This window comes from Aotus nancymaae, unplaced genomic scaffold (assembly GCF_030222135.1).
Source record: "Aotus nancymaae isolate 86718 unplaced genomic scaffold, 86718_ANA_hifiasm-v0.15.2.pri h1tg000099l, whole genome shotgun sequence".
NCBI classification, from domain to species: domain Eukaryota; kingdom Metazoa; phylum Chordata; class Mammalia; order Primates; family Aotidae; genus Aotus; species Aotus nancymaae.
In genome coordinates, this window is record NW_026988514.1 from 7,616,737 (window position 1) to 7,642,940 (window position 26,204).

Here is a 26,204-nt window from a genome sequence, read left to right on the forward strand (position 1 = left end):
TCTCACCTGAGAAGGCCGGAGTCCCTTGCTGGCCAGCGACCTAGCAGCATCTCCTACTTTGTGTAAGACCCCTGCGCGCAGGATCAGCTGGGTCCTATTTGATCTCGATTAAAATACTGGAGCTGTTATTTTAAAGAGAGTCGGGCTAGATGTACATCCGACGTTTTGGGCGTTGATAGAGTCAAGTTAGAGTTTGGGCGGATGAGGCAGGCCGCCTGTAAAGCTGCTGTTACGTGACTTCACTCGGCGTCTTCACTGCTGTCAGCCTGTGACAGGCTGCCCTCGCTTTTCTCCTCAACTTTTCCCATCATCTTGCTGCTTCGCCTGCGCCAGTCCATTATCTGCACAGTTGTTCAAGTGGTCTCAGGCATAAAGTAGGTCATGCCATCATCACCCTACTTAACAGTTTTCAGAGTCATTCCATTGCACGGGGAGTGGAATCCATGCTCGTGTTTTCCCAGGCCTTGTGTGATCTGGCCCTTGCCTGTCCCCTCTCAACTGTGCCTGCGTCCGACCAACTCTCCAAACCAGACCCAGTTCGACCCTGGCTATGGGAGCCTCAGTGCTGGGGGGAGGACGGTGGATACTATTGTCCCAGATGATTAAGCCTTAGAAGATACTCTGCAAGACTTAGGAACGGAGCCCTTCTTGGCTCTTCTTAATTCAAAGTTAAGTAAATGCTCTTTGTCAAAGTAAAAAATTCTGTGTTCCAGCCTTCTTGCATTGTCATAAATGCACCAGCTCTTTCTAGTCTTAAAAGTTACACACTAGTTGTTGAGAGGCCGAGGTGGGTGGATCACCTGAGGTCAGGAGTTCGAGACCAGAGTGACCAACATGGAGAAACCGCGTCTCTACCAAATACAAAAAATTAGTCGGACATGGTGGCTCATGCCTGTAATCCCAGCTACTCGGGAGGCTAAGGCCAGAGAATCACTTGAACCCGGGAGGTGGAGGTTCCTGTGAACTGAGATTGTGCCACTGCACTCCAGCCTGGGCAACAGGAGTGAAACTCTTGTCTCAAAAAAAAAAAAAAAAAAAAAAAAAAAAAAGAAAATCACACATGCTGTTTCCTTACAAGACGTTCACTTTACGTTCGACCTGATTGACTCCTGACTCAGATGTCGCTTTATCAGAGAGATTGTCTTGACCCCACACCTACCTCCACAGTTTCAATTAGGTTTCTCTTATTTTGTCAGAAAGTCTTGTACTTTCCTCTTAACAGCAGTCACCACAATTATATTTGTATGTGTACACACACACACATACATGTAGTTTTAAAATGTCTGTCTTTCCCAAGAGACTCTAAGCTCTATGGAGACAGGAATTAACCTAGTACATTGCCTGGTGTAATTGACTCTCAGTAAGTATTTGTTAGATGTATGATTATTTGACTTCTGAAATGCTTTAACCTGATAAGAGCCTTCTGATTTCCAACTCTCACTCCCAGAAGACTTGGTTTTTTGGCCATTGCCAGACACTAAGTAGCTTCTAACCCCTTTCTCCCATTTCCAGTCACCTTCTGTTTTTTCTTTTTTTTTTTAAATCTTGCCCAGCTCGGACCCTGAAGTCAGTTACTTCAGCTACACTTCTCAGCATCTTCAACCCCGTGGCACTTTGTGCTCTATCACTTCTGCTCTGAAAACCCTCAATAGTGCCGTTTCCCCCAGGACTGCTAATTACTGAAAGAGAAGATTGTGCAGCTCTGGAGATTGTTGGCAATCCATGACTTTGTGGGGTGAGGAGATCCTCAGGTAGGTCCTCCACAGCGATCATCAGTGTTTGTTCTCTGTCAACTCCCTTTTCTCTTGCACAGGACATTTATTTTAGACTCTTAGTCTTCAGCCCCTGTCCCAACTTTGTCTCCTGACTCAGGAACTGCCCGACTTGCTACTTTGTGGGATATTTTGTCTATGATCCACTTGAGCTTCCCTCCTCTCCACCTGCAAATTTAGATCTATCAGGAGTCCTCCTTCTGCCAGAGTTTGAGAAAGATGTGTTGTGCCTCCTGTTCATTTATGTTCGGGACTTTCCCCTTCTGCTGTCTCTTCTGGTACACCTTTCTGTGTGGGTTATCTCCTCTCTCTCCCTCTAGCCATTATATGCTCTAGTTTTTCTTGCCCTAGTTCTCTCCCCACCCCATTATTACTTTATCACTGTAGCTGTCTCCCTGTCACAGGCAAGCTCCTTAAAGAACAGGCCACTCCCTTGTGGCCTCCATTTCCTCATCCACTCATTTCACACCAACGACATTTGAACTACTGCAGTATGATTTTTGGCCCCATTGTTCCACTGAAACTTTTTTTTTTTAAGGCAGAGTTTTGTTCTTGTTGCCCACTGCAACCTCTGCCTCCTGGGTTCAAGCAATTCTTGTGCCTCCGCCTCCCGAGTAGCTGGGATTACAGGCATGTGCTACTACACCCAGCTAATTTTTGTATTTTTAGTAGAGACAGGGTCAGGTGGTCGCAAACTCCTGACCTCAGGTGATCCACCCACCTCAGCCTCCCAAAGTGCTGAGATTACAGGTGTGAGCCACTGCTCCTGGCCTGAAACTTCTTTTACCAAGATAAATGGTGACCTGTTAGTATCCAGATTCACTCAGCTCTTTCTAATTCATGGGACCCTCTTTCTCCTTTTTTATTGTTTGAAGTTTTCCCCAAACTTCATTACTTTTAACCTTACCTTTGCACTACAGTACTATTGTTTTTGATATTATTTTACAAAAATAAAAAAATTGATTACTTAATATTTTTGGTTGAATTGGCATCCTTTTTTCTTAAAAAATTCTCATATGTGTACAAATAAGAAAAAATGAAAACAGAATTGTTAACTGCTGGCTAGTACAGAGACTGAGCTGGAATCCTGCTCCCTCTGTTGGAAAGGGAGGTGTGCTGAGCCTTCCTCTTGAAAATAATCAGCAGGCCCCAAAAGGAGGAACTTTCTCACTGTGTTGTTTACTTTTTAACCTTTCCAATGTTAGCCTCCTTGTGCCCTCTAAAATAACCTCGGGTACCTGTTAGAGCCTAGGGAACCCTGGAACTTCTCACTCTGCTGATGTGTTCACGTGTCACCTGGACTTTCCTGTGTGCTCAGATTGGCATTTCTGACTGGATGCTGCACACGGTACCGATTACATGTAAGCTGCTTGCCAGTCCTGCTTCCCATCTGGTTCCTTTTTGAGAGTCTCATTTTTGTGACTGAATTCACTTGGGACTCATTTGTCCAGACCAAACTTTTTATTATTTTAGACTTAGCTCTGAACCTCCCTTCCTTTCAGCAGATATTGAGCACCTCCCATATATCAGACCCTGCATGGCTGATGTGTTCAAATCTTAGCTCCTCTGTCATATTTCTTGGGCCCCGGTCACTGTATATAGTTCCCTCAATGCTCATGTGACCTCTTGTCTGTGTCCTGGGCTAGCTGACCTGCCCTGCTCTGTGGTTACTGACATGCTACTTCTCCAGTAGATAGCCACGTGGGTATAGATGATTCTGAATTCTTTGTATCCCAGTGCTTTATTGCTGGGCTTATTTTATTTAATGAGTAATGAGTGGGGCCCATTGGGGGCACTTGTCATTTCACAGAAAAGTTATAGTGCTCAAAGAAACGTTAGTTTATTCACAGTTAAACGAACAGCAAGACTGGTCTCTTGGTTATTGTGTTGCTTTTTAATATATTTATTAGATGTGATAGTTGTATAGGTAATACAGTGAATATATTCTCCTTAAAGCAGCAAGTCCTGAGTATGTGGAGTACAATGTGAAAGTTCCCACTTACTTTTCCCTGTGCCTTCTGTTCCCCCTCCTGATTTGCAGGCTTAGTTTGTATCCTGCCAGATCATTCTGTGTGCAGGGTACATTTTTCAACCTAAATGTGTTCATACCATGAATTTTTTCACTTAACATGGCTTTTATATCAGTACTACAGAATATGCTTAGTAGGTACATTAAACTATTAAAAATGTGCTCCACTAAACGTCCTTGCACCTGTGTGTGACTAGTTCTCTGGAATAAATACCTAGAATTGCTTGACAAAGGTCGTGTGCATTTAAGATTTTGGTAGGTATTGCTAAGTTGGCCCCCCAAAGGGCTTTACTAATTTATATTCTCAGCAGCAGCATGTGAGGGGAGATCCTCCTCCTTGTCTGTATTGGATTTATCAGGCTTTACATTCTTGCCAACCTGATGGGTGAGAAATTATACTGTATATTGAAATGGAGTTATTTTTGAGGGTTTTTTTTTTTTTTTTTTTGGTGATTGACTCTCACTCTGTTGCCCACGCTGGAATGCAGTGGCAAGATCTTGGCTCACTGCAACCTCCACCTCCTGGGTTCAAGTGATTCTCCTGCCTCATTCTCCCAAGTAGCTGCAATTACAGGTGCCCACCACCATGCCTAGCCAATTACTGTATTTTTAGTAGAGATGGGGTTTCACCATGTTGGCCAGGCTGGTCTCAAACTCTGGACCTCAAGTGATCTGCCCATCTTAGCCTCCCAAAGTGTTGGATTACAGACGTGAGCCACCATGCCTGGCCTATTTTTGAGAATATTTTAATTAATCTTTAAAAAAAACTTCTTTTACAAGGTCTTGCTCTGTTGCCCAGGCTGGAGTGCAGTTGTGCTATTGTTGCTTACTGCAGCCTCCATCTCCTAGGTTCAAGTGATCCTCCTGTCTTAGCCCTTTAAGTAGCTGAGACTATAGGTGCACACCACCATGCCTGCTTAATTTTTAAAATTTTTAGTAGAGATAAGGTCTTACTATGTATCCCAGGCTGGTCTTGAACTGAGCTTGCTGTGTTTCCCTGGCTGGTCTCTGTCCTCCTGCTTTAGCCTTCCAAAGTGCCCGGATTATAGGAATGAGCCACTGTACTTGGCCTAATTAGTCTTCTGAGATTCTGATTTGTTCAAAGTTCCTACTTACTGGATAGGTGTTCTGCCTCAGACTTTGTAGTCTCATATTCATACAGAAGCTCTTTCCTAACATCAGTGTTTCCTATGCATTACGGTTGATCTTGCCACTATAATATAAATCATTTGTGTCATAATGAAATGAAGATGCTGACTTGGAAAACAGCAGCCAAATGACTCAGCTGTTTTGAAGAATATTCCATGGCCCCCAGGGTTTTGGTGGCTGACTTTCTTAGCTGGCTGCCTAATTGATACTGCATTTCTTTTTTTGGTTAATTTCTTATTATCAGAACTCAAGAAACTACATCGTTTGTGCCTTTTTAGTGAATTAATAGTTAGAAACTTGAATTTATATAATTGAAAGATTATTACTTGATCTTTTGATAAATCAGTCTGCTCTAATTATGCAATATTTAAGAACTACAGTGAATCCTGCATAACGAAATGGCTTATAAATTTCGTTTTTTCCTTTTAGTTAGTCTGTAGAGAATGCCAAATGAGGGAATCCCCCACTCAAGTCAAACTCAGGAGCAAGACTGTTTACAGAGTCAGCCTGTCAGTAATAATGAAGAAATGGCAATCAAGCAAGAAAGTAGTGGTGATGGGGAGATGGAGGAATACCTGCGCTCTCATTCCATGGGTGATGGGCTGTTCACCTCTGCTGAGGGGTGCGCATCAGCAGCTCCAAGGAGAGGGCCAGCCTTGCTGCACATCGACCGACATCAGATCCAGGCGGTGGAACCTAGCGCCCAGGCCCTTGAGCTGCAGGGCTTGGGTGTGGACGTCTATGACCAGGACGTGCTGGAACAGGGTGTGCTTCAGCAGGTGGATAACGCCATCCATGAGGCCAGCTGTGCCTCCCAGCTTGCTGATGCGGAGAAGGAGTATCGGTCAGTCCTGGATGACCTCACGTGAGTGTGGCCCATCTTCTCCCTTTCAAAGTTGTGGTTAAACATAATAGGGATATTCAGGTAATGGGGAGCTCTAGTATTCCAGAAGTTTAGGAGGTGTGTAGAACCTTTTATTTGGAGGACAGAGTCAATAAGGGTAGTCCTCAGCCTTGTCTTTGAGCCCCAGCCCTTCCCCTCAGGAGCAGCATTGTACATGCTAAGAGTCTCCGTCCAGCTCATGCAAGCCAGTTTCATCCATAATGTCCAGAAGAGAAGGGCTATTCACCAGCATATGCACAAAATGATCTCAGGAGAAGTGCACCTAAAATTCTGGTGTTTCCTACTTGAGATACCAGGAATACATTCTGCCCCCTTCACGTTTTTCTCTGTGCAGTAGTTTCTTTCTGGCTTGCTGTCCCCAAACTTAGTGTTCAGTCCCTTGGTGATTTTTCAGATTTGCATTTCTAGAAATAATGAGAAAGACTCCCTGGTATTCTTTTCTTCCATCCTAGTTTTTACTCTAGGAATGGAGATTTCATTTGTGTTTTAGAGAGGGGGAAGACTTGAGCTCTTCTGAGCATAGCACATTAGTGGGGAAAAAGGGGAGGCTATGGACTTGAGCCAGGGTGGGAGGTGAAGATAGGAGAGGGAAGCAGGAGGGTTGAGCTCACTTATCATTGCTGCTTGGCTCCCTGTTGGGCAGTGTTCTGGGCAGTGTCAGGTAAGCAAGAAAGAAGGTGAGTGTTGAACTGGATGGAGGATGGAGCAGTGTCACAGAGGATAGCTGGGGAGGGTGGAGTGTGGAGCCCGTGGCTGAGGCTGTCATGAATGTGGCTGTTGGTACTTCAGAGACATGTTTTCTGCTAACCATTCCCTGGTGTGTTCTTTTGGCCTCCTCAGTAGCAGGTGCTTGTAGTTATAGTCTGAGTGTTGAGGACATCAACTCTTTATAATGACACTTTTACATTTGATCTTGGAAATGTGTCCTCTTTCTACAGAGGTGACAAAGGAGAGTTGTGGAGTCTCCATGCCGAGTGATGCTAGGTGACTGGTGGCATTTGGTGCCTCAGCCAGAAATATGCATTGTTTATCCTGTAATCCACAGAGGTTACAAACAGGAAATTACACAAGCGTCAGGAGATTGAATTTGTGTTTTGAAAATTGGAAGCTACGATTCTGTGGTGTCTATTTTAGGAGTAATTTACTTTAAATGGATTTGTTTTCTTTGCACCACAGAACTTAATGTTATAGTAAGTGAATCTTCCATTTATGTAAAAGAAAAATATCGTCACAGATGTGTGATTTATGTAAGAAAATGTTTAAGCATTTTTAGAATGCTTCTAAATTTTAGAAGGCTTCTATAACAGGCTTAAAAACCCATGTATGTATTTTTTCATGTAAAAGGACAACTTACCGCACATTGTTCTAGCATAGTGTCTTGAATAAAGTAGGTACTTAAATAATGCTTGTAGAATGAATGAATCAGTTTATAAATGGGAACGAGCTGATTTAAATCAGCTAGATAAAAGAAGACACTAGCAGTCATCTTAAAACTCTAATGATCCTTCAAGTTTTATTTGTGGCCAATAAAGATAATGTACTCTGATTTAGTTTCTTCTATCTTTTAGTTAATAAGAAGTAAAAGGGACATGTTTTTAGCATTTTTCTCTTTATAGTATGCTATAAAAATGTTATCAGAATGGAAAATAGAAATTTATTTTATTTTTCAGGTCATGTACGACATCCCTAAGGCAAATCGATAAAATTATTGAACAGCTTAGCCCTCAAGCTGCCACCAGCAGAGACATCAACAGGAAACTAGATTCTGTAAAACGACAGAAGTATAATAAGGTGATTCAGAATAATGTATTCAATATTGCATTTTTAAAAAAGTCATCATGTAGGCCCACTTAAGAATTTAGGAGGTATTTAAAAAACTGCTTATAAGATGTGAAGCAAATGCTTATAATTACAGTAGAAAAATTTTGGGCTGCTTTTGTATGTTTAATCTTTCTGCTGTTTCCCTTTAATATCCCATTCTGTCACATTTAATAAAACATACATACATAGACACACACATCCATCCATACACACATCCATATGTATACAGTTGCTCCTTGATTTACAACAGGGTTACATCCCAACAAACCCATCATGAATTGAAAATATCGTTAGTCGAAAATGCATTTAATACTCTGAGAAACCTGTCTTAAAGTCAAAATATTGTAAGTCAAACCATATTTAAGTCCAGAGGCTCCTCAGCTTACGGTGGGAATATGCCCTGATAAACCCATCATAAAGTTGAGAAATCATAAGTCAGACCATGATAAGTCAGGGACTATCTGTGTATTTGAGAAAAGTTCCTTTTTGGCATTGCTTGCCTCACTCGGGTGCACTTCCCTAGTTTTCCTGCATCACCATTTCTTTGGCCCGGCTTAGGGTCACACTGGCCTCTTGCTCCGTCTCCTGGTCTTGTGTGAATTCTTTTTTCTGCTTATCCCTTGCTTTCTCTGATTGTCTCCACTCTGTTTCCTGGTGGTGGAATTGTTGACCCTCACATACTTCTATTCATTGTTGAGAGAGCCTGGCCCTTTCTCCCTCCTTGGGTGTTACAGTCAGCACCCAGCCACACTGGGGCTGTAGTTAGGTTCAGAGAACTTAAGGGTAGGGAATATTTGTTACTTAGAATATTATTTTTATGAAGTTTGAAACTTTTTTTAATGATTTATATACAGCTTTGTGAGGTTTGAAACATTTTTTAAGATTTATATACCTCTTTGTTAAAATACATTGCAATAGATAGGAAAGACTAGTTGTGACTATTTCATTTCTGCCATCCCAAATGACTAGCAGATGTCCTTGTGCTTACAGTTGATTCACTGCATCGAGTAGAGTCCTTGCATCTTTTCTTTAAGCTCTCCAGGGGTAGGGCTGTGCATAGATTCAGTTGATGTGGCCCTTATACTTCCCACTCACCAGTCTGTTATCTGCACCACCCCATCTTTTCTCACTTGGCTTCCAGAATAGCAGTCCAAAGGTCAAAGCCAGCAGTTGCTCAAGGCAGGTGGGGTCCTCCCAAATCAGAAAAGAGACATCTAGTCTCTTGTGGGAGCATGTGAAATTGGTGTGCAGAGACCTTCTTGGATTTTTGGGGGCTGGAATTTTAAGGGTATAGAGGACCAAACTTGAGACCACCTCAGGTCCTAGTCTAACTTAGTTATGCATTCTTGTCTTTCTTCAGCAGCTCTTTGATGGTTAGAGGTAGGCTATTCAGAGGGAAAATGCTTTAAACAGGATGTTGCTGAGAGAAAGACTGAGAAAAAACAAATTGCAAGCCATTGCAGTGTGGCATTTATGTTCAGGGTTTCCCCTTGCTCCAACTGATATTTAAAGTTGGAACATTCTTGACCTTGGGAAGATGAACCAGGTATCCCAGGCCCAGTTCACTGGGGAGGCCCAGGAAGGGCACATATCAGAGTTCTCGTGATGTGGAAGGAAATGAGACAAAGAGGAGTCAGGATGAAGAGGCATGGCAAAATATATTTTTCTCTTAAAGCTTTTTGATAGGGTAGAATACTAAAAGGACAGTCATAAATATGGTAGGTTATCAAAGGGGATTGACTTTTTCAACTGAACATTTGTATTTTTATTTCTTATCTTACGGCTTATTGACTTCCATAGCCCATTGGCTCCTAAGATGAGAAACACAGAGTAGTTTAGGGATTTTCCCAGTGTATAATGGGGAAACCAAGTAGAAGTCATCCACCTTTCAGGTCAGTGCCCGTGTATTTAAGGGCTCGGACACATAGAAGGCTGTCTGCCGCCCTCAGGAGAGCATGGGGGTGCAGGCATGCCTGTCTGCTGGGAACGCTCAAGGCCCTTTTGCTGCTAGACAAGTGGTAGTTGCTCATATAGGGCTCTCTAGTAATAGAAATGTATGGAATTTTTATATAATGTATATTTTATTTGTATTTTCCTTTGGATTAAAGTTTAAAATTTCGTAATGCTGTCTTTTGTATTTAACAATAAATCACTTCATTGCTGTTTTTTATATTTGATATTTACCATTCAAGGAACAACAGCTAAAAAAGATCACTGCAAAACAAAAGCGTCTCCAGGCCGTCCTTGGAGGAGCAGAGGTGAAAGTTGAATTAGATCATACCAGTCTGGAGGAGGAGGATGCAGGTGAGGATGCTGGGAACAGTTTCTCTGTGTTCTTGAATAGATGCCTGATACCTGTAGTCAGTGGATGGTGTCTCTTTAGTCTTTGCCTGGGTTTTGAGAAAAACACACTTCTTTGCCTTAGTGTCAAAACAGATTTAGGAAAATTCTGTTCTCTATATCTGCAGAGCCAAATCCCTTTCAAAGAGAATGAAAGTAAATTTTTAACTCAGCTCACTGGAGGCTGCTGGTACACATTTATTTTTACATTTAATACATTGGAAATCTCAAATATTCTTATATTGTTAATTTGATAAAGACAAGTAACATCATGATTAATTTACATGTTGGAAGCCCAACATCATCAATTCGCATTTATAGAATTGTTCTCACATGTCTTTTAGGAGTGTTTTTGGTAGGCTTTCCAAGCATCAGTTCTGTTGTTTAAGAAAAGACAAATTTTTCAGGTTATACTATGGCCAGTATTTCATTTGGCCATTACTGTCTTGGATGGTTGTCTTTTGGAAAACCTTTTGGGAAAATTCGTAAGCTCTGGAACTAAATTATCTTTGCAGTCTGTGTGTGTGTGTGTGTGTGTGTGTGTGTGTGTGTGTGTGTGTGTGTGTGTGTGTATAGAAGTTGTTGGTGGCTGCTTAGTCATTAACTACTTGAAATATAGATTAAAGCTGTTTAGGATTAAATTTTCTAAGCAACTATTTTCTACCAGCTTTAGAAGTTTATTCAGTAAGATGAGAATTCTTATGAAGAATTAATTGAGGCTATAGAAAAAATATTAGAAAAATATGTGGTTTTTTTTTTCCTTTTTTATTGAGACGGAGTTTCATTCTTGTTGCTCAAGCTGAAGTGCAATGGCACAATCTCGGCTCACTGCAACCTCCGCCTCCCAGGTTCAAGCGATTCTCCTGCCTCAGCCTCCCGAGTAGCTGAGATTACAGGTGTGTACCACCACTCTCGGCTAATTTTTTGTATTTTTAGTAGAAACAGGGTTTTACCACGTTAGCCAGGCCGGTCTCAAACTCCTGAGCTTAGGTGATCTGCTTGCCTTGGCCTCCCAAAGTGCTGGGATTACAGGCATGAGCCACTGCGCCAGGCCCAAAAATACATGGTTTTAAAATTCAGTCTTTCAGAATTCATTAAACCTATGACCAGTGCTTTTGACTGCTGTGTACTATGTTTCTCATTGGTAACAGATGTTTGTTCCTGTCTGGCTGTTACTGTCTTTCACCTCCTACTGTGACTTTGGTAGTAGGGTTAATAGTTACATTGTTTACGGTTAATAGCTACCTCCTCAAGTACAAGAGACCCTTTTTATTCTTGGTCACTCTGCCTGTCTACAGCAGCTGACACTTCTGTTCCTTCTGGATCCCTGCTTCTCTCCTGGTTTTCTTTTTGGCCTGCTGACTACTTCTGCATAGTTATTTCTGGCCTTATCTTAGATGTTGATGTTTCTCAGGATTTCTCTGAGCCCTCTTCTTCTTCTTCTGCCTCTCCTTGAATAATGTCATCTATTTCTATGGCTTTTGTAGCCACATAGGTTCTTCTAGTATCTTATACAGATCTGTAGACGTCTGCTTTTGCCTTTTTTGAGCTCCTAGTTCCTATTATATCTCTCTATCTGGACACCAGCCAGTACTTGAGAATTGAGGCAAAATGCTCAGTGTAAAGGAAAAGATTTGTTAAATGGACTATAGATAAAACCAAGAAGTTCTGTTTATCAGAAGATAGCATTTAGAGAGTGAAAAGGCAGGATACTGAGCTGGAGAAGATTTTGCCATACATGTGTGAATCAAAGGACTGAAATCTAGAATGTATAAAGAACTCCTAGAAATCATTTTAAAAAATAGACAAAAAAGGGCAAAAGACTTGAACACTTTCTACACAAAAGAGGCTGTCCAAAAGATAAATGAATGAAAGGTACTTCTTTTGTTAGTCATCAGGGAAATGTAAATTACAGCCACAATGTGGTACCACTACACATCTACCAGCATAGCTAACATGGAATGGCAAGAATGTGCACAAGTTGGAACTTTCTGACACAGTTGGTGGGACTTTGGAAGGTAACACTTTGGAAAACTGACAGTGTCTACTAAAGCTTATCATACCCAGAGAATTATTTATTTATCTATACATGTTACCAAAAGATTAGAATATTCATAGTAACATTATTCCTAGTGGCCAAAACCTGGAAGCCACTCAAATGTACATTAACAATGACAGTTAACAAACCACAGCTACATTCAACAGTAAGTATGCAGGCCAAAAGCATTATGTTACGTGAAAGAAGGTGGACACAGCACAGACATTTCCACTTACATAGCGTTCAGAGACAGGCACAACTTGTCTATATGTTAGGAGTCAGGTCCATCATTATCTTGGGGGTGGGTATAGAGGCGGGGAGGTGGCCTGAAGGGCTCATCTGGTGGTGCTAGTAATTTCTTTTACTTGATATGGGTGCCAGTTTATGAGTACACTTTTTTTCTGAATATTCACTGGGCTCTACACTTTAATAATTTGTGCACTTTCAGATGTATATTTTATTTCAGTGCAAGTTTAATGAAAAACTGGGTATCATTGGCCTACAAGAATCGTAGATTTTAGAATATGGATTCCTTTCTATTAAGCCTTAGGTTTTTTGGTATTTTGGTTATGTGGTAACTTTGCTGGAGATGAATTTCAACTAACGAAAGAGGGATTCTTTCTGGGTGACTTTACACTTACGTAACTTCCAATTTTAATTCATATCTTCAAGTCAGTTAACTTCACATATCTAACACTGTGCTGCTGTCCAATAGACCTTTTTGCAGTGATGAAAACATTCTCCGTGTTGTCCATTATAGTAGCCATTAGTCACGTGTAGCTCTTGAGCACTTGAAAAAGGGCAAGTGCAGCTATGGAACTGAGTTTTTGACTTAATGGAATTTAAATTTAAATAGCTACAGGTGACTGGTAACTGTCATGCTGGGCAGCGCAGAACTGACATTTATGTTTTTCCTATTTAGGCACATGGTCCCTCAGATGCCTGTTTTTGGTTTTACTGTCTCTTGAATTTAAGTCCATCTGAGTGTTGGTTTTAGCAATGATGTGGGAATTTCGGAGCTTGCTTCCTCATGGGCTATTCCTCAGCTGATAAGGAAACACAGCTAAACTTGTTTATTTATAACTCTATAGAGTAATAAGCCTATTCTTGGATGGCAGAGAGTATATTTATAGTGAAATATTTTGGGGGAAAGTTACTGAGAAGTCATATTTTTGAATGGGAATATATTAAATATAGCATGGTGCTATACTACATTTTATTCTGTCCTTTATGTGTAACATGCTTTAGTACATGGGTGATTTTTTTATATGAGTTACTTGTAGATGCCTAATATTTCTTGAAAGAGTGAGCATTTCTTTTGTACTCTGGGAAAGTTTCCTGCTAGTGTGAAACGCGTTGCTGTTGTTCTTTCAGAGCCTGGGCCATCCAGTCTCGGCAGCATGCTCATGCCTGTCCAGGAGACTGCCTGGGAAGAGCTCATTCGCACTGGCCAGATGACACCTTTTGGTACCCAGATCCCTCAGAAACAGGAGAAAAAGCCCAGAAAAATCATGCTCAATGAAGCATCAGGCTTCGAAAAGTATTTGGCAGATCAAGCAAAACTGTCTTTTGAAAGGAAGAAGCAAGCTTGTAATAAAAGAGCAGCTAGAAAAGCTCCAGCTCCAGTCATGTCTCCGGCCCCAATGCAAAATAAAAACAAACCAAACAAGAAAACCAAAGTTCTGTCGAAAAAAGAGGAGCGTTTGAAAAAGCACATCAAGAAACTCCAGAAGAGGGCTCTGCAGTTCCAGGGGAAGGTGGGATTACCAAAGACAAGGAGACCTTGGGAGTCAGACATGAGGCCACAGGCAGAGGGAGACTCTGGGGGTGAAGAGTCTGAGTACTTCCCCACAGAGGAGGAGGAAGAGGAGGAGGAAGATGATGAGGTGGAGGGGATGGAGGCGGACCTGTCTGGAGATGGTACTGACTATGAACTGAAGCCTCTGCCCAAGGGCCGGAAACGGCAGAAGAAAGTCCCAGTGCAGGAGATTGATGATGACTTTTTCCCAAGTTCTGGAGAAGAAGCTGAAGCTTCTCCTGTAGGAGGAGGAGTAGGAGGAGGGCGGAAAGTAGGGAGACATCGAGATGATGGAGATGAAGATTATTACAAGCAGCGGTTAAGGTCAGTCTGCAGGGATCATAAATACATTGTACTGTTTTCTTTATCTTAGGTGACAGGTTTATTACTGTGTAAACATTCTAGATGCAACTTAATATAGTAGACCCCTGAGGATGCAGAGGTTGGATTTCTTCTAGCCTTAACCTGCTAGAAGCAGTGGGGCCCCTAAGTCCTTAATTGAGCTGTCCCCACATGCATGTACTTCTAGGTCTTTTTTTTTTTTGAGATAGAGTCTCCCTCTGTTTCCAGGCTGGAGTGCAGTGGCACAATTTCGGCTCACTGCAACCTCCACCTCTCGGGTTCAAGTGATTCTCCTACCTCAGCCTCTCAAGTAGCTGGGACTACAGGCGCGTACCACCACGCCCAGCTAATGTTTTTGTATTTTTAGTAGAAATGGGGTTTCACCATGTTGGCCAGGATGGTCTCGATCTCTTGACCTTGTGATCTCCCTGCCTCGGCCTCCCAAAGTGCTGTGATTATAGGCGTGAGCCTCTGCGCCTGGCATACTTATAGTTCTTTAGTTGGATTTGGAGGCAAGTCTAAGATGAAAAACTTAAGGGAAAGAAAAAGAACTATTCTTTCAGAGCCGGGGCCATCCAGTCTCAGCAGCATGCTCATGCCTGTACAGGAGGCTGCCTGGGAAGAGCTCATTCGCACTGGCCAGGTGATACCTTTGTCAAGAGGCATACAGAGGGCTGAGTGTGAGCTGTGTCTCCTTTATACCAGCCTTCACTCTGGAATAAGTGTCAGGAAAAAGAAAGGGGTGAATTTATGTCATGCATACTGGATAGGGGTTTCTGTTTTCCTTTTGAAGCAGGAAAGTAATTTTGGAGAACTTTTTTCCAAAAAAAGAGCTGAAACTTAAGCTTTGACATAGAAAGAATAAGCTTACTTTTGTAAATCATTCCTTTGCCTTGAGGAAATAGTCATCTGCATAATTATAAATGACAATCATGTGAAAAATGTTCTTTGTATGCACAGCATACCTTTCTTTTCGCTGTTTTTTTTTATGCTAGAGACTGACTTTGGCTTTTAGCTCCATGACTTTGTCAGTGTTTGATGCAAGCAGCATAAAAGGGAAGGTGACCATTTGAAACATGAAGTCTGAATTGCATATTTCAACATGTTTTCTATGAGCCAGGAAAACTAATCTGTGCATCGCAGGCCTCCTCACGGTGGCCCACTGAGCACGGTGCTACTGCCACGCATTTCAAGTCTGCATTAGCTCACTTAGCTCTAAGGAAGTCAAAGGGAAAAAGGAACCTTATTACTTTTAAAATACTTGACAGTGGGATGACTTTTTCCCAATCCTTAACAGTTTTTTCTTATTTCTCAAGGTGAGGAGACCTAGTTTGTTATATTTATTGGCCTTCATGAGTGAAGGTTGACCTGGTGTTTTTCTTGTTACTTAGAACTGCTCGTTACCCCTGTCCAGACACTACACACATTCCATAACCTTTCCAAAATAGATGCATCAGAGTTCTTTTAAAGAGTAATCTGAGGACCTGTGACTTAAATCCTGTTTAAAGCCGTGGCACTCACATTCTTGTAGCACCTTATGTAGTAATGCACAGTTGAGGAGTGGCATATATTTGTCATTCCTCAGCACAGCTTTCCTTTCTGTTTGTGTTTATTACCTGTAAAGATGTTGGAGGAACATTGCCTAGTACTCTTGAACAGTGAACAGTGTCCGACTTTTTCTTAAGTACTGCAAAAAATTAATACTAAGTGTAAATCTCTACATATTGATTATAAATGGAGCAATATATATTCTTCCAATTAAATTGGGTCAATATTAAATATGTTTTAAGTATATTAGTATTTTGATCAAGAGCAATTTATTTTGATTGAATTTTAAATGTGGGTTTAGTTTAATTTCATGGCAGTAAGTTTTTCTTAATAATGTTAAGATTGTAAAACAATTTATTATTTCCAGAGCCATATTATAAGCCAATATTTTGTTAAAGCTACAGTAAAATCTCAAGTGAATTTCAGAAATAACTCTTAATTGCCACCAAAATATGATAGCTCTTAACATTTTATAGCTACAGTTATTAAGGCTGTTAAACCGCAGATATCCACATTGAAATATTTGTATTACATCTCCTTTGGTGCTGTTTGGATTGGGGGATGTTGAAAGAAAGTAAAATGCTCAGGATTGAGAAGAAGCATATTAGAACTGCCATCTCTCCATTGGTAGCCTGATTGAAATGATAATGCTATTCCCTTGAGAAACAAAAAGACCTTTAGGGTTGCTTGTCTTAGCAGTGGTTTGAGATGGATGATTAGAATAAAGTCATGTAGTTTACAACATAGAAAATGTGTTTTTTTTTTGGTGATTAGAATTTAGGAATACTTCCCAGGGTAGGTACCTTTTGCTGAACTTAACACCTTTTACTGAGATTATAGTCTGTTAATTATAATGCTCTTTCCAACTCTAGGAAGTGAGAGTGGGTGACTTCTGGATGTCTCATCCTCTTTATTCTCTCAGCTTGAGAGCCACCAGGCTTTCACTGGCACTGGGTTTCCACTAACTAGGTACCTTTGTTTTAGCTGATACTTACTAGGAATTTCCTGCCAGGCTCTTTCCATAGCTCCTTTCTGGAACTGGGCAGTCGCACTTTGGATCCTGCTTTCTTTGATTTGGCTCAAGCCCTCGGCTCAGTCTTTGAATTTTTAACCATTTTTCAAACTGTATATTCCCGCTTCCCACATGTTTCTGCTGCTTTCTCTGCACTGAACTGTATCTGGAGGCTGGCTCCTCAGTGGATTCCCTGGTTTTCAGGCCCTTTCACATCATATAGGATGAATGAGCCACTGCTTAGAAGTAAATGTTCTGTCGGTTCTTATTCATGTCAGTAGTATACAGGTCTTATAAAACATCCATTATTTTTTCATTTTAATTTTGTGCTAACACGGTTTCCATTTGGTTATGGCTCTTGGTTGTGAGGTCTAGTGCTTTCCTAAAATATACTACTGCTTTGCACATTATGGTCCTGGGAGCTCCAGGTACCAAATAAAGATTTAATAGAACTAACACACTTGCAGTGTTTGATGTGTGTTCCTGGTGAGCACTTACATGCTACTTCCCTAGTCTAGGCTGTGCAGCCAAGACAGCCCTGCATGGCCCAGAAGAACATACATTGTATGTGTACCTTTCCCCTTCAGGGTGACAAAGATCAGGGTGCTTGTCTCCAGTCCTTGTTACCTCTGTGTTGTTGATTCACCTCCCAGTTGACATATATGAGGTCAGCTCCCATTGCTTTATCTTTGCTTCCATGTCAAGAATGCATATCTGCATTCTTGGACTGGCTTCCAGGGTTTCTGGCAAAAAATCTGCAGTCTGTTAGTGGATGTGGGCACAAATAGGACCTAACCAAGTGTGAAGGGAATACTGAATTCAGACTGAGGTATTTGGAAGAGACTGTGGAGGAAGTCCATCCACTATAGGGCCTTGTCTTGTTGGATAGCTCAGATATATTAATATGGCCCTTATGATGCAAATTAACAATGTTACGCATTTGCCCTAAATTCTAGGTGCATGAATAAGAAGGGAAGGAATTTGCTTTGCTTTGGAGGCACATTATTTCCTTAGGGGTCTCATTTGGATTGCCTTGGAGATTGATGTGATGTCACAATGTACAGAGAGGCTGGGAACAGGGAGGGCAGGTGCGCTTCACCCTCCAGCCAGTTCTGATCTCTGGGGAGTGGTAGTCTATTCAGGGGGCTCCTAGGTTCTGTTTGGGTAGGCTGGGAAAGAGTGCTGTAGTTCCTTAGTGATGTCTGTCGTAGGCACAGTGGGGAACTAGCAACATTCATGCTAGATATTTGCCAATTGACATAGTAAAACAAATGTCACTGACTCTTGCCTCTTTGTCTAGTAGTGTTCAGCACTGCTTCGTCAGACTGTGGAGCTTAGATGGGTTGCATCCTGAGTGAGAAGATGCATTTCCAGAGACTTTTTGTCTCTTTTTGGTGGCAGAACTAGGGTTAGTATTTATCATTTGACTTAAACTCATCCCCCAGGCTCGTACTCTGTTTTCATCTGCCGGCAATTATTGTTTAAGTTGCTGCCTTCACAGACTGTACTTCCTTGGCAATGAGCACAGACTAGAGCAAAGCTTCCCCACCAACAGACTGATTATGTGGCATCACCGGGAGCCCCCAGTGGTGGAGATGCTGACTCAGGAAGTCTAGTGTGGGGTCACCAGGCATTACTTTCTAAAAATGTTCCCAAGTGGCTCTGCTGCATTGTCAGATTTGGGAGCTAGGGACTGAAATAAGTCAATCTTACGTACTTCTTTTTTTTTTTTTTAAAAGAGAGAGAGAATAGGGAGGAGGAAAAAGGAAGAGAAAGAGAGAGAGAGAATGGGGAGGAGGAAAAAGGAAAAGAAAGAGGGAGAGAGAATGGGAGTATTGCTTTCTTGCCCAGGCTAGAATGCAATTTAGTAATGGGTATTGAAAACCTCTTGTATACTGATAATTATACTTAATGATGTAGTCAGGAAGGAATAAGGGAAGAAGATAACAAACAAACAGCCAACCAATATTTCATTTAAACCTATGAAATGCTATGCGATTACTGAGGAGTGATTTACTTCCAATTATATAGTCACTTTTGGAATAGGTGTGAGGTGGTAATGTATGTTTTGTGTATTTGAAGTGGAGAGTTCTATAAATGTTTAAGTTTACTTGTTCCGGGTCTGAGTTCAAGTCCTGAATATCCTTGTTAATTTTCTATCTCGTTGATCTATAGAATCGTTAGCTATTCTTGTTACAGTGATCCTTTTACCATTATGTAATGTCCTTCTTTGCCTCTTTTGATCTTTGTTGCTTTAAAGTCTACTTTATCAGAGGCGAGAATTGCATCTCCTGCTTTTTGTTTATTTGTTTATTTGTACTCTCTGGTTGGTAAATCTTCCTCCTTCTCTTTGAGTCTTTGTGTATTGTTGCATGTAAGATGGGTCTGGATGCAGCATACCGATGGGTTTTGGCTTTTTATCCAATTGCAATATATATAAGTTTAATACTGGCGTTTGATGCTAGCTGGCTGTTTTGCCCATTAGTTGATGTAAATTTTTCATTGTATTAATGTTCTTTGCTTTTTGATATGTTTTTGGAAAGACTGATATTGGTTGTTCCTTTATATGTATAGTGCTTCTTTCAGAAGCTCTTGTAAAGCAGGCCTGGTGGTAGTGAACTCTCTAAGTACTTGTTTGTTCGCAAAAGATTTAATTTTTCCTTCGCTCATAAAGCTTAGTTTGGCTGGATAGGAAATTCTGGGTTGAAAGTTCTTTTCTTTAAGGATGTTAAATATTGGTCCCCACTCTTTTCTGGCTTGTAGGGTTTCTGCTGAGAGATCTGCTGTGAGTCTGATAGATTTCCCTTTATGGGTAACCTGACCTTTCTCTCTGACTGCCCTTAGTATTTTCTCCTTCATTTCAACCCTAATAAATCTGGCAATTATGTGCCTTGGGGTTGGTCTTCTTGAAGAATATCTTTGTGGTGTTCTCTGTATTACCTGGAGTTGAATATTACCTTGCCTTGCTAGGTTGGGAAAGTTTTCCTGAATGATATCCTGAAGAGTATTTTCCAACTTGGATTCATTCTCTTCATCATATTCAGGTACACCTATCAAACGTAGATTAGGTCTTTTCACATAGTCCCATATTTCCTGGAGACTTTGCTCATTCCTTTTTATCCTTTTTTCTCCAATCTTGTCTTCTCGTTTCATTTCACTGAGCTGGTCCTCGACTTCTGATATCCTTTCTGCTGCTTGATCAATTCGACTGTTTAAGCTTGTGCATGCTTCGCGAAGTTCTTGTGTTGTGCTTTTCAGCTCCATCAGTTCACTTATATTCCTCTCTAAATTGTCCATTCTCGTTAGCATTTCGTCAAACCTTTTTTTAAGGTTCTTAGTTTCTTTGCATTGGGTTAGAACAAGTTCTTTTAATTCACAGAAGTTTCTCATCACCCACATTTTGAAACCTGCTTCTGTTATTGGAACACACTTGTTCTCCATTAAGCCTTGTTCCGTTACTGATGAGGAATTGCGATCCCCTGTAGAGGGAGAGGCATTCTAATTTTGAGTATTCTCTGCCTTTTTAGGCTGCTTTCTTCCCTTGATTATATTTTTATCCATCTGTCGTCTTTGTAATTACCGACTTTCTAACTAGGTCTCTGAGCGGACGTCCAACTTTTTGATTCCCAGCGCCGAAATCTGAGCAATCCACTGCGCCGGCCAAGACAGCGGTGTTAAGGTTGATGGTGCCTTTCTGCCCAGGAATCTCTGGACTCTGCACCAAGAACTGCCGCTTTAAGGCACCAGCAAAACCGCTGTGCCGGCCACAAGAGTCGCTCTGGCGACCCGTGGAGCTCCTCCGCTGGGAATCTCCTGGTCCGTGAGCTACAAATATTCGTCTGAAAGTGTGGCGTCCTCTCGTTCTCTGCGCTTTCACTGGGAGCTACGTGCCCGAGCTGCTAGTGATCAGCCATCTTGGATCTACGTACTTTTTTTTGGGCTGCAGCTTTTGGCTGATGCAGTTTGTATATCAGTTCCTCAAACATCCTCTTTTATGTGCCCTACATAGTTGTATGTACGCAGGGGAGGGCCTGGCAGGGGGCCTTAGTTAAATGCCGTGTGTCATAGAGCATCTGGTTCTTGTAGGGTATGTGCGTCAGAGTCACCTGGGGAGCACTTTCAGAAGGCAGGGGCCTGGGCTCAGCCTGGGGAGTCTGAGGCAGCAGGTGCAGGGCCGCAAGAGCTGGGTGCTGCACTTGTGTTTTGGCTGAGCTCTTACTGACTCCGAGGGGAGGTTGGTGACATTCTTCACAGTCACAGGCCCTTGTTCAGTACGAACTATGTTCTCATTTAGGAAGCTTTGAGGCAGTTGGAAAGCATTGTTGGTAAGGATGTTGAGGTTTGAGAATGTAATGCTTTTTTCTCTACTTCAGCCCACAGTCAGCAAATAATTGCCTCTGGGATAAATCCCCAACCTGTGCTCACCCCCATGAGGGAAACACAGTGGGGAGTTCAGAAATGGACTCTTCAGTTGGTGGTGCGTGAGTCTCTTCAGATGATGTGGTGCATTGGGCTAAGCTGCTGAGTGCACAGCCTGAGATGGATTTGAGTTGGTTCCTCTAAATGGTTTGAAGCCTCCCTCCCCACCTTTCAACACTTCTGATGAGTCCCTATTTTTTATTGTAAAAATATGATAACAATATTAAGATGAAACAATGACCTCTGTATTTTATGTTTTTATTTTCTACATGTCACTCCAGTCTTTGGTTCTGTGCATACATGTCTTTATGTAGTTATAATCACGGCCCTTCCAGTTAATTGGCTTGCCCACAGTCTTACCCTATGAAGTAGAGCTGAGGTTTGAAGTTGGCTGGGCCCTGTACATGTATTTTCTTCCCTTTGTGGAATTGGGTGGAAGGTGCAATATTAGGTATGACCACATGGTGGTGCCAAGAATCAACACATAGCTGCCCCCACCTTTCTTGGTCTGGAAACCAAATCAGAAACCTAAGCCTGTGATCTGGGAATTGGATGAGGATTCAGAGAGATGGCTCAGGAGTCTGGAAGGGGTCTGACAGATATGGGGTGGATGGGGATAGAATTTACCTCATGGTATGGTGTAACCTGAATCTGTAGTCTTGATGCCTGTTGATATAGTTGGGTTTTAATACATTTTTGATCCTAATGGTTTTTCTTATGCCCTATTTTTTGCCTTTCTTACATGAATAACTTTGAGATGTAAAGGGCTGATAAAGATTCCATTCATTGTGTAAGTCTTACGGAGTGTCTTCTAATAGTCTGTGAGATGTAATCTCCTGTGAAGATAATACTCTTCATTGTCCTCCTGCTGAACACTGGGCCTCTGTGGCCAGGGGCCCGTTGGATCCTGGCTTTGGAGGGTTGAACTGGGCACATGCACTGTTCTGAGGAGGGGGCTGTCAGCATTTCAGATGCTGAGGAGTCAAGCTAAGTAGGATGACTGTTGTGAAGAGAGTCTTATGGATTTGGAACGTTGAGGCCTTGAGGGGCCTGAGCAAGGGTGGCATTGTGTGGGGGTAAGGGTGGGGTGGTACACAGGAACAATGACGGCTGACATGTTTGAATGCATACCACTTAGTGGTTCTTGTGGTTCTTGTTATATTGATTAGTTTGTTTAATCCTTACAGTCACCCAGGAGATAGGACTTTGAGCCCAGAGAGATGAAGTCATTTGCTCAAGACAGCAGTCAGTGGAAGGGCTTGGAGAAGGCGAAGGGGTCTGAAGGTGGTTTGGGACACATGAGACTGATCTAGCAGCTTGGTTTGCTGCAGCAGACTCGGACAAACATTGCTTCAGTGCCTGGTTTGTTCCTCCACTTGATGGGGGCCATCTCCACCACACTGTCCCATTCCTAGCCTGAAATGCTTCTAAAGGTGGTGCCCTGAGAACCACCACTCTCCCAGCCTGTCTCCATTTTATTGTCTTCTGGGAACCTCTTCCTCTTCCTTCTGCCTAGTGCCTGTTTGCACTGGGATTGTCCTATCTGTCCTTCATTTGGACCCTGGTTTGCACTGGATGAGGATTCAACAATTTTAGGCTGTGCTTCAGCAAAGGCCAATTCGCATTATGGAGGTTGATTTGCTTGTACTTTTTTTTAAAAGCCTAAATTAAAAAAAAAAACTGCCAAAATCTCAATTTAGTAAAAGTTTAAGATTTTTGACCAGAAACCTAAATGGAATAATTTTAAGAATGTTCTTATCATCTCTGAGAGTTCTTTTTTCTTAAGAAATAAGCCTGGCCAGGTACAGTGGCTCATACCTGTAATCCCAGCACTGTAGGAGGCCAAGGCAGGAGGATTGCTTGAACTCAAAAGTTCAAGACCAGCCTGGGCAACATGGTGAAACCCCACCTCTATGAAAAATAGAAAAAGTTAGCTGAGTGTGGTGGTGTGTGCCTATAGTCCCAGCTACCCAGGAGGCTGAGGCGGGCGGATCACTTAAGCCTGGGAGGAAAAAAAAAAAGAAGAAATAAGCCTATGTTGTTCTTTTTCTTTTAGGAATCTCTAAGTTGAAAGAAAAAGTTACACTCTCAAAACCCATTTATGCCTAGTGTTCCATTATTGGAACACTAAGCATGTGGGAGTTATTTATATCCTACTGCTCAAGGTAATTGCAAAGGTCTGATTTTTCACACATGTCTGCCTCCTGAGGGTAATGTTATCACATGGTGCACAGAGTTAGTCACTGCTGCAGATACTGGCATGCTGGGAGTTTATCAAAAAGTGATGGGAGTTTTTGGAAACATTTTTGAGGAAGTATCCAAAGACAAGTACATAAAACTTCATTGCACTACATCCTATATTAGTAATTAAAAAAAATAACTACTAGTTATGCTATTGTTTTGTAAAAAGAAAATACAGAAATTATTGTTGCATTAATTACAGGTTTGACATTTTTCATGTTCCATTTTTGGAACACTGGGCAAAACCACTACTGCTAGGACTAATAATACCTTTTTTCCATTTTAGTCCCAAGATGCCTCGAACTCTAAGTTTACATGAAATAACTGACCTTTTAGAGACAGATGACAGCATAGAAGCAAGTGCTATAGTGATACAACCACCTGAAAATGCTACAGCACCTGTTTCTGATGAGGACTCAGGAGATGAAGAAGGTGGAACAATAAATAATCTGCCAGGTTCTTTGTTGTGCACAGCTGCGTATCTTATTGAAGATGGCTCTGATGCTGAGTCTGACTCAGATGATCCCTCATACACACCTAAAGATGACTCTCCTGATGAAGTTCCATCTACATCTACTGTGCAGCAACCTCCACCATCAAGGAGGAGGAAAATGACAAAAATTGTTTGCAAATGGAAAAAAGCTGACTTAACTGTACAGCCTGTAGCAGGTAGAGTTACAGCACCACCAAACGATTTCTTCACCAAAATGAGAACTCCCACAGAAATTCTTGAACTTTTTCTTGATGATGAGATCATTGAACTCGTTGTCAAGTACTCCAACTTATACGCTTGCAGTAAAGGTGTACATCTTGGCTTGACTAGCTCCGAATTCAAATGTTTTCTGGGAATTATTTTTCTGAGTGGTTACGTCTCAGTTCCTAGAAGGCGTATGTTTTGGGAACAAAGAACAGATGTACATAATATACTGGTTAGTGCTGCCATGAGACGTGACCGCTTTGAAACTATATTTTCTAATTTGCATGTTGCTGATAATGCAAATTTGGATCCAGGGGACAAGTTTTCCAAGTTGCGACCTCTCATAAGCAAACTCAATGAGAGATGTATGAAGTTTGTTCCAAATGAAACATATTTCAGCTTTGATGAATTCATGGTTCCTTATTTTGGTCGTCATGGGTGCAAACGCTTTATTCGGGGAAAGCCCATTCGGTTTGGCTATAAGTTTTGGTGTGGTGCCACATGTCTGGGTTACATTTGCTGGTTTCAGCCATATCAGGGTAAAAACCCAAATACTAAACATGAGGAATATGGTGTTGGTGCGTCAGTTGTCCTTCAGTTTAGTGAGGCACTTACAGAGGCACACCCTGGACAATACCATTTTGTATTCAATAACTTTTTCACCAGTATTGCACTTCTTGATAAGCTCAGTTCAATGGGACATCAGGCAACAGGTACGGTGAGAAAGGATCGCATTGACAAAGCTCCTTTGGAATCAGATGTAGCTTTAAAGAAAAAAGAAAGAGGCACATTCGATTATCGAATTGATGGCAAAGGCAATATTGTCTGCAGATGGAATGATAGCAGTGTTGTTACTGTTGCGTCATCTGGTGCTGGTATCCATCCCCTGTGTCTTGTCAATCGTTATTCCCAGAAACTGAAAAAGAAGATCCAAGTTCAGCAGCCAAACATGATCAAAGTGTATAACCAGTTCATGGGAGGCGTAGACAGAGCTGATGAAAATATTGATAAGTATCGGGCATCAATCCGTGGAAAGAAATGGTATTCAAGCCCTCTTTTGTTCTGTTTTGAATTGGTCTTACAAAACGCTTGGCAATTGCATAAAACATATGATGAGAAGCCATTGGATTTTCTGGAGTTTCGTCGACGTGTGGTATGCCATTATCTGGAGACCCATGGTCATCCTCCAGAACCTGGCCAGAAAGGAAGACCTCAGAAGCGAAACACTGACTCACGTTTTGATGGCATAAATCATGTGATAGTCAAACAGGGAAAGCAAACGCGATGTGCTGAATGTCATAAGAACACCACTTTTCGATGTGAAAAATGTGATGTTGCCTTACACGTGAAGTGTTCTGTTGAATATCACACTGAATAGCAGGTGTCATCACCTCCTGAGACAAGACACATAATTTTATGCATTATATACAATATAGCAGTGGTTTTGCCTAGTGTTCCACTTTTGGAGCATTACATAACAATGGGACATAATAAATTTTTTTCTCTTCAAATTTTTGTTCCTTGGTTTTTTTCCAGGTAACATAAGAATTTCATGCAGAAATTTAAAAAATTGCAACCTCAGACATAAATGGGTTGAAGATGTTTTCTTAGCACATTGGCTTCTTTTAAATAACAAAGCTGAGACACAAATGAAGACTAATTCTGCTTCCTGCTCTGCACACACCTTTCATTCTCAGCTCTGGGCATAATTGTCTGCATCAGTCTTAATTTACTGCATGAGATCTGCACTCCTAACTGAGGGTATTTCATCTGCTCAGATGTGCCAATTAAGTTTACCCAGATAGACTATAAAAAGGCAGATAAGAAAAGTAAAACACCAAGTATCTCAATTTAGCAAATTAGACTAATCTGTGAGGGATTCTTAGCTGTCTGAAATAGAAAACCTATTGTACTACAGAATGCAAACTATATTAAATACCCAGCCTAGTGCCTGAATATATTTTTAAAAATCAAATGGTACTCATCGTGCCTCTGTTGTCAAATTTCTTAAATGGATATTGCAATAGGTAGAGAATAATCCTGAGGTTGAAAGGTCACTCTGTATTAAGAATGACTTAACTGTATGGTGTGTAG

General features: G+C 41.5%; 1 protein-coding gene across 5 annotated transcripts in view; it reads left to right on the forward strand.

Annotated features, from left to right (window-relative positions):
- Positions 1 to 26,204, forward strand: part of LOC105734598 (chimeric ERCC6-PGBD3 protein) — a 107,484-nt gene that overhangs the window by 352 nt on the left and 80,928 nt on the right. Inside the window, exons 2-7 of one of the 5 annotated variants that reach the window (XM_021672246.2) lie at positions 1,554 to 1,751; positions 5,380 to 5,815; positions 7,525 to 7,645; positions 9,868 to 9,979; positions 13,428 to 14,175; positions 23,700 to 25,807. In XM_021672246.2, the coding sequence (XP_021527921.1) occupies positions 5,394 to 5,815; positions 7,525 to 7,645; positions 9,868 to 9,979; positions 13,428 to 14,175; positions 23,700 to 25,488 (3,192 nt within the window). In that variant the 5' untranslated portion in view covers positions 1,554 to 1,751; positions 5,380 to 5,393 and the 3' untranslated portion in view covers positions 25,489 to 25,807. Of the gene's footprint in view, positions 1 to 147; positions 375 to 1,553; positions 1,752 to 5,379; positions 5,816 to 7,524; positions 7,646 to 9,867; positions 9,980 to 13,427; positions 14,176 to 23,699; positions 25,809 to 26,204 lie in introns of those variants that run through there. The other 4 variants (XM_012477476.3, XM_012477480.2, XM_012477475.3 and 1 more) reach the window with 4 other exon arrangements.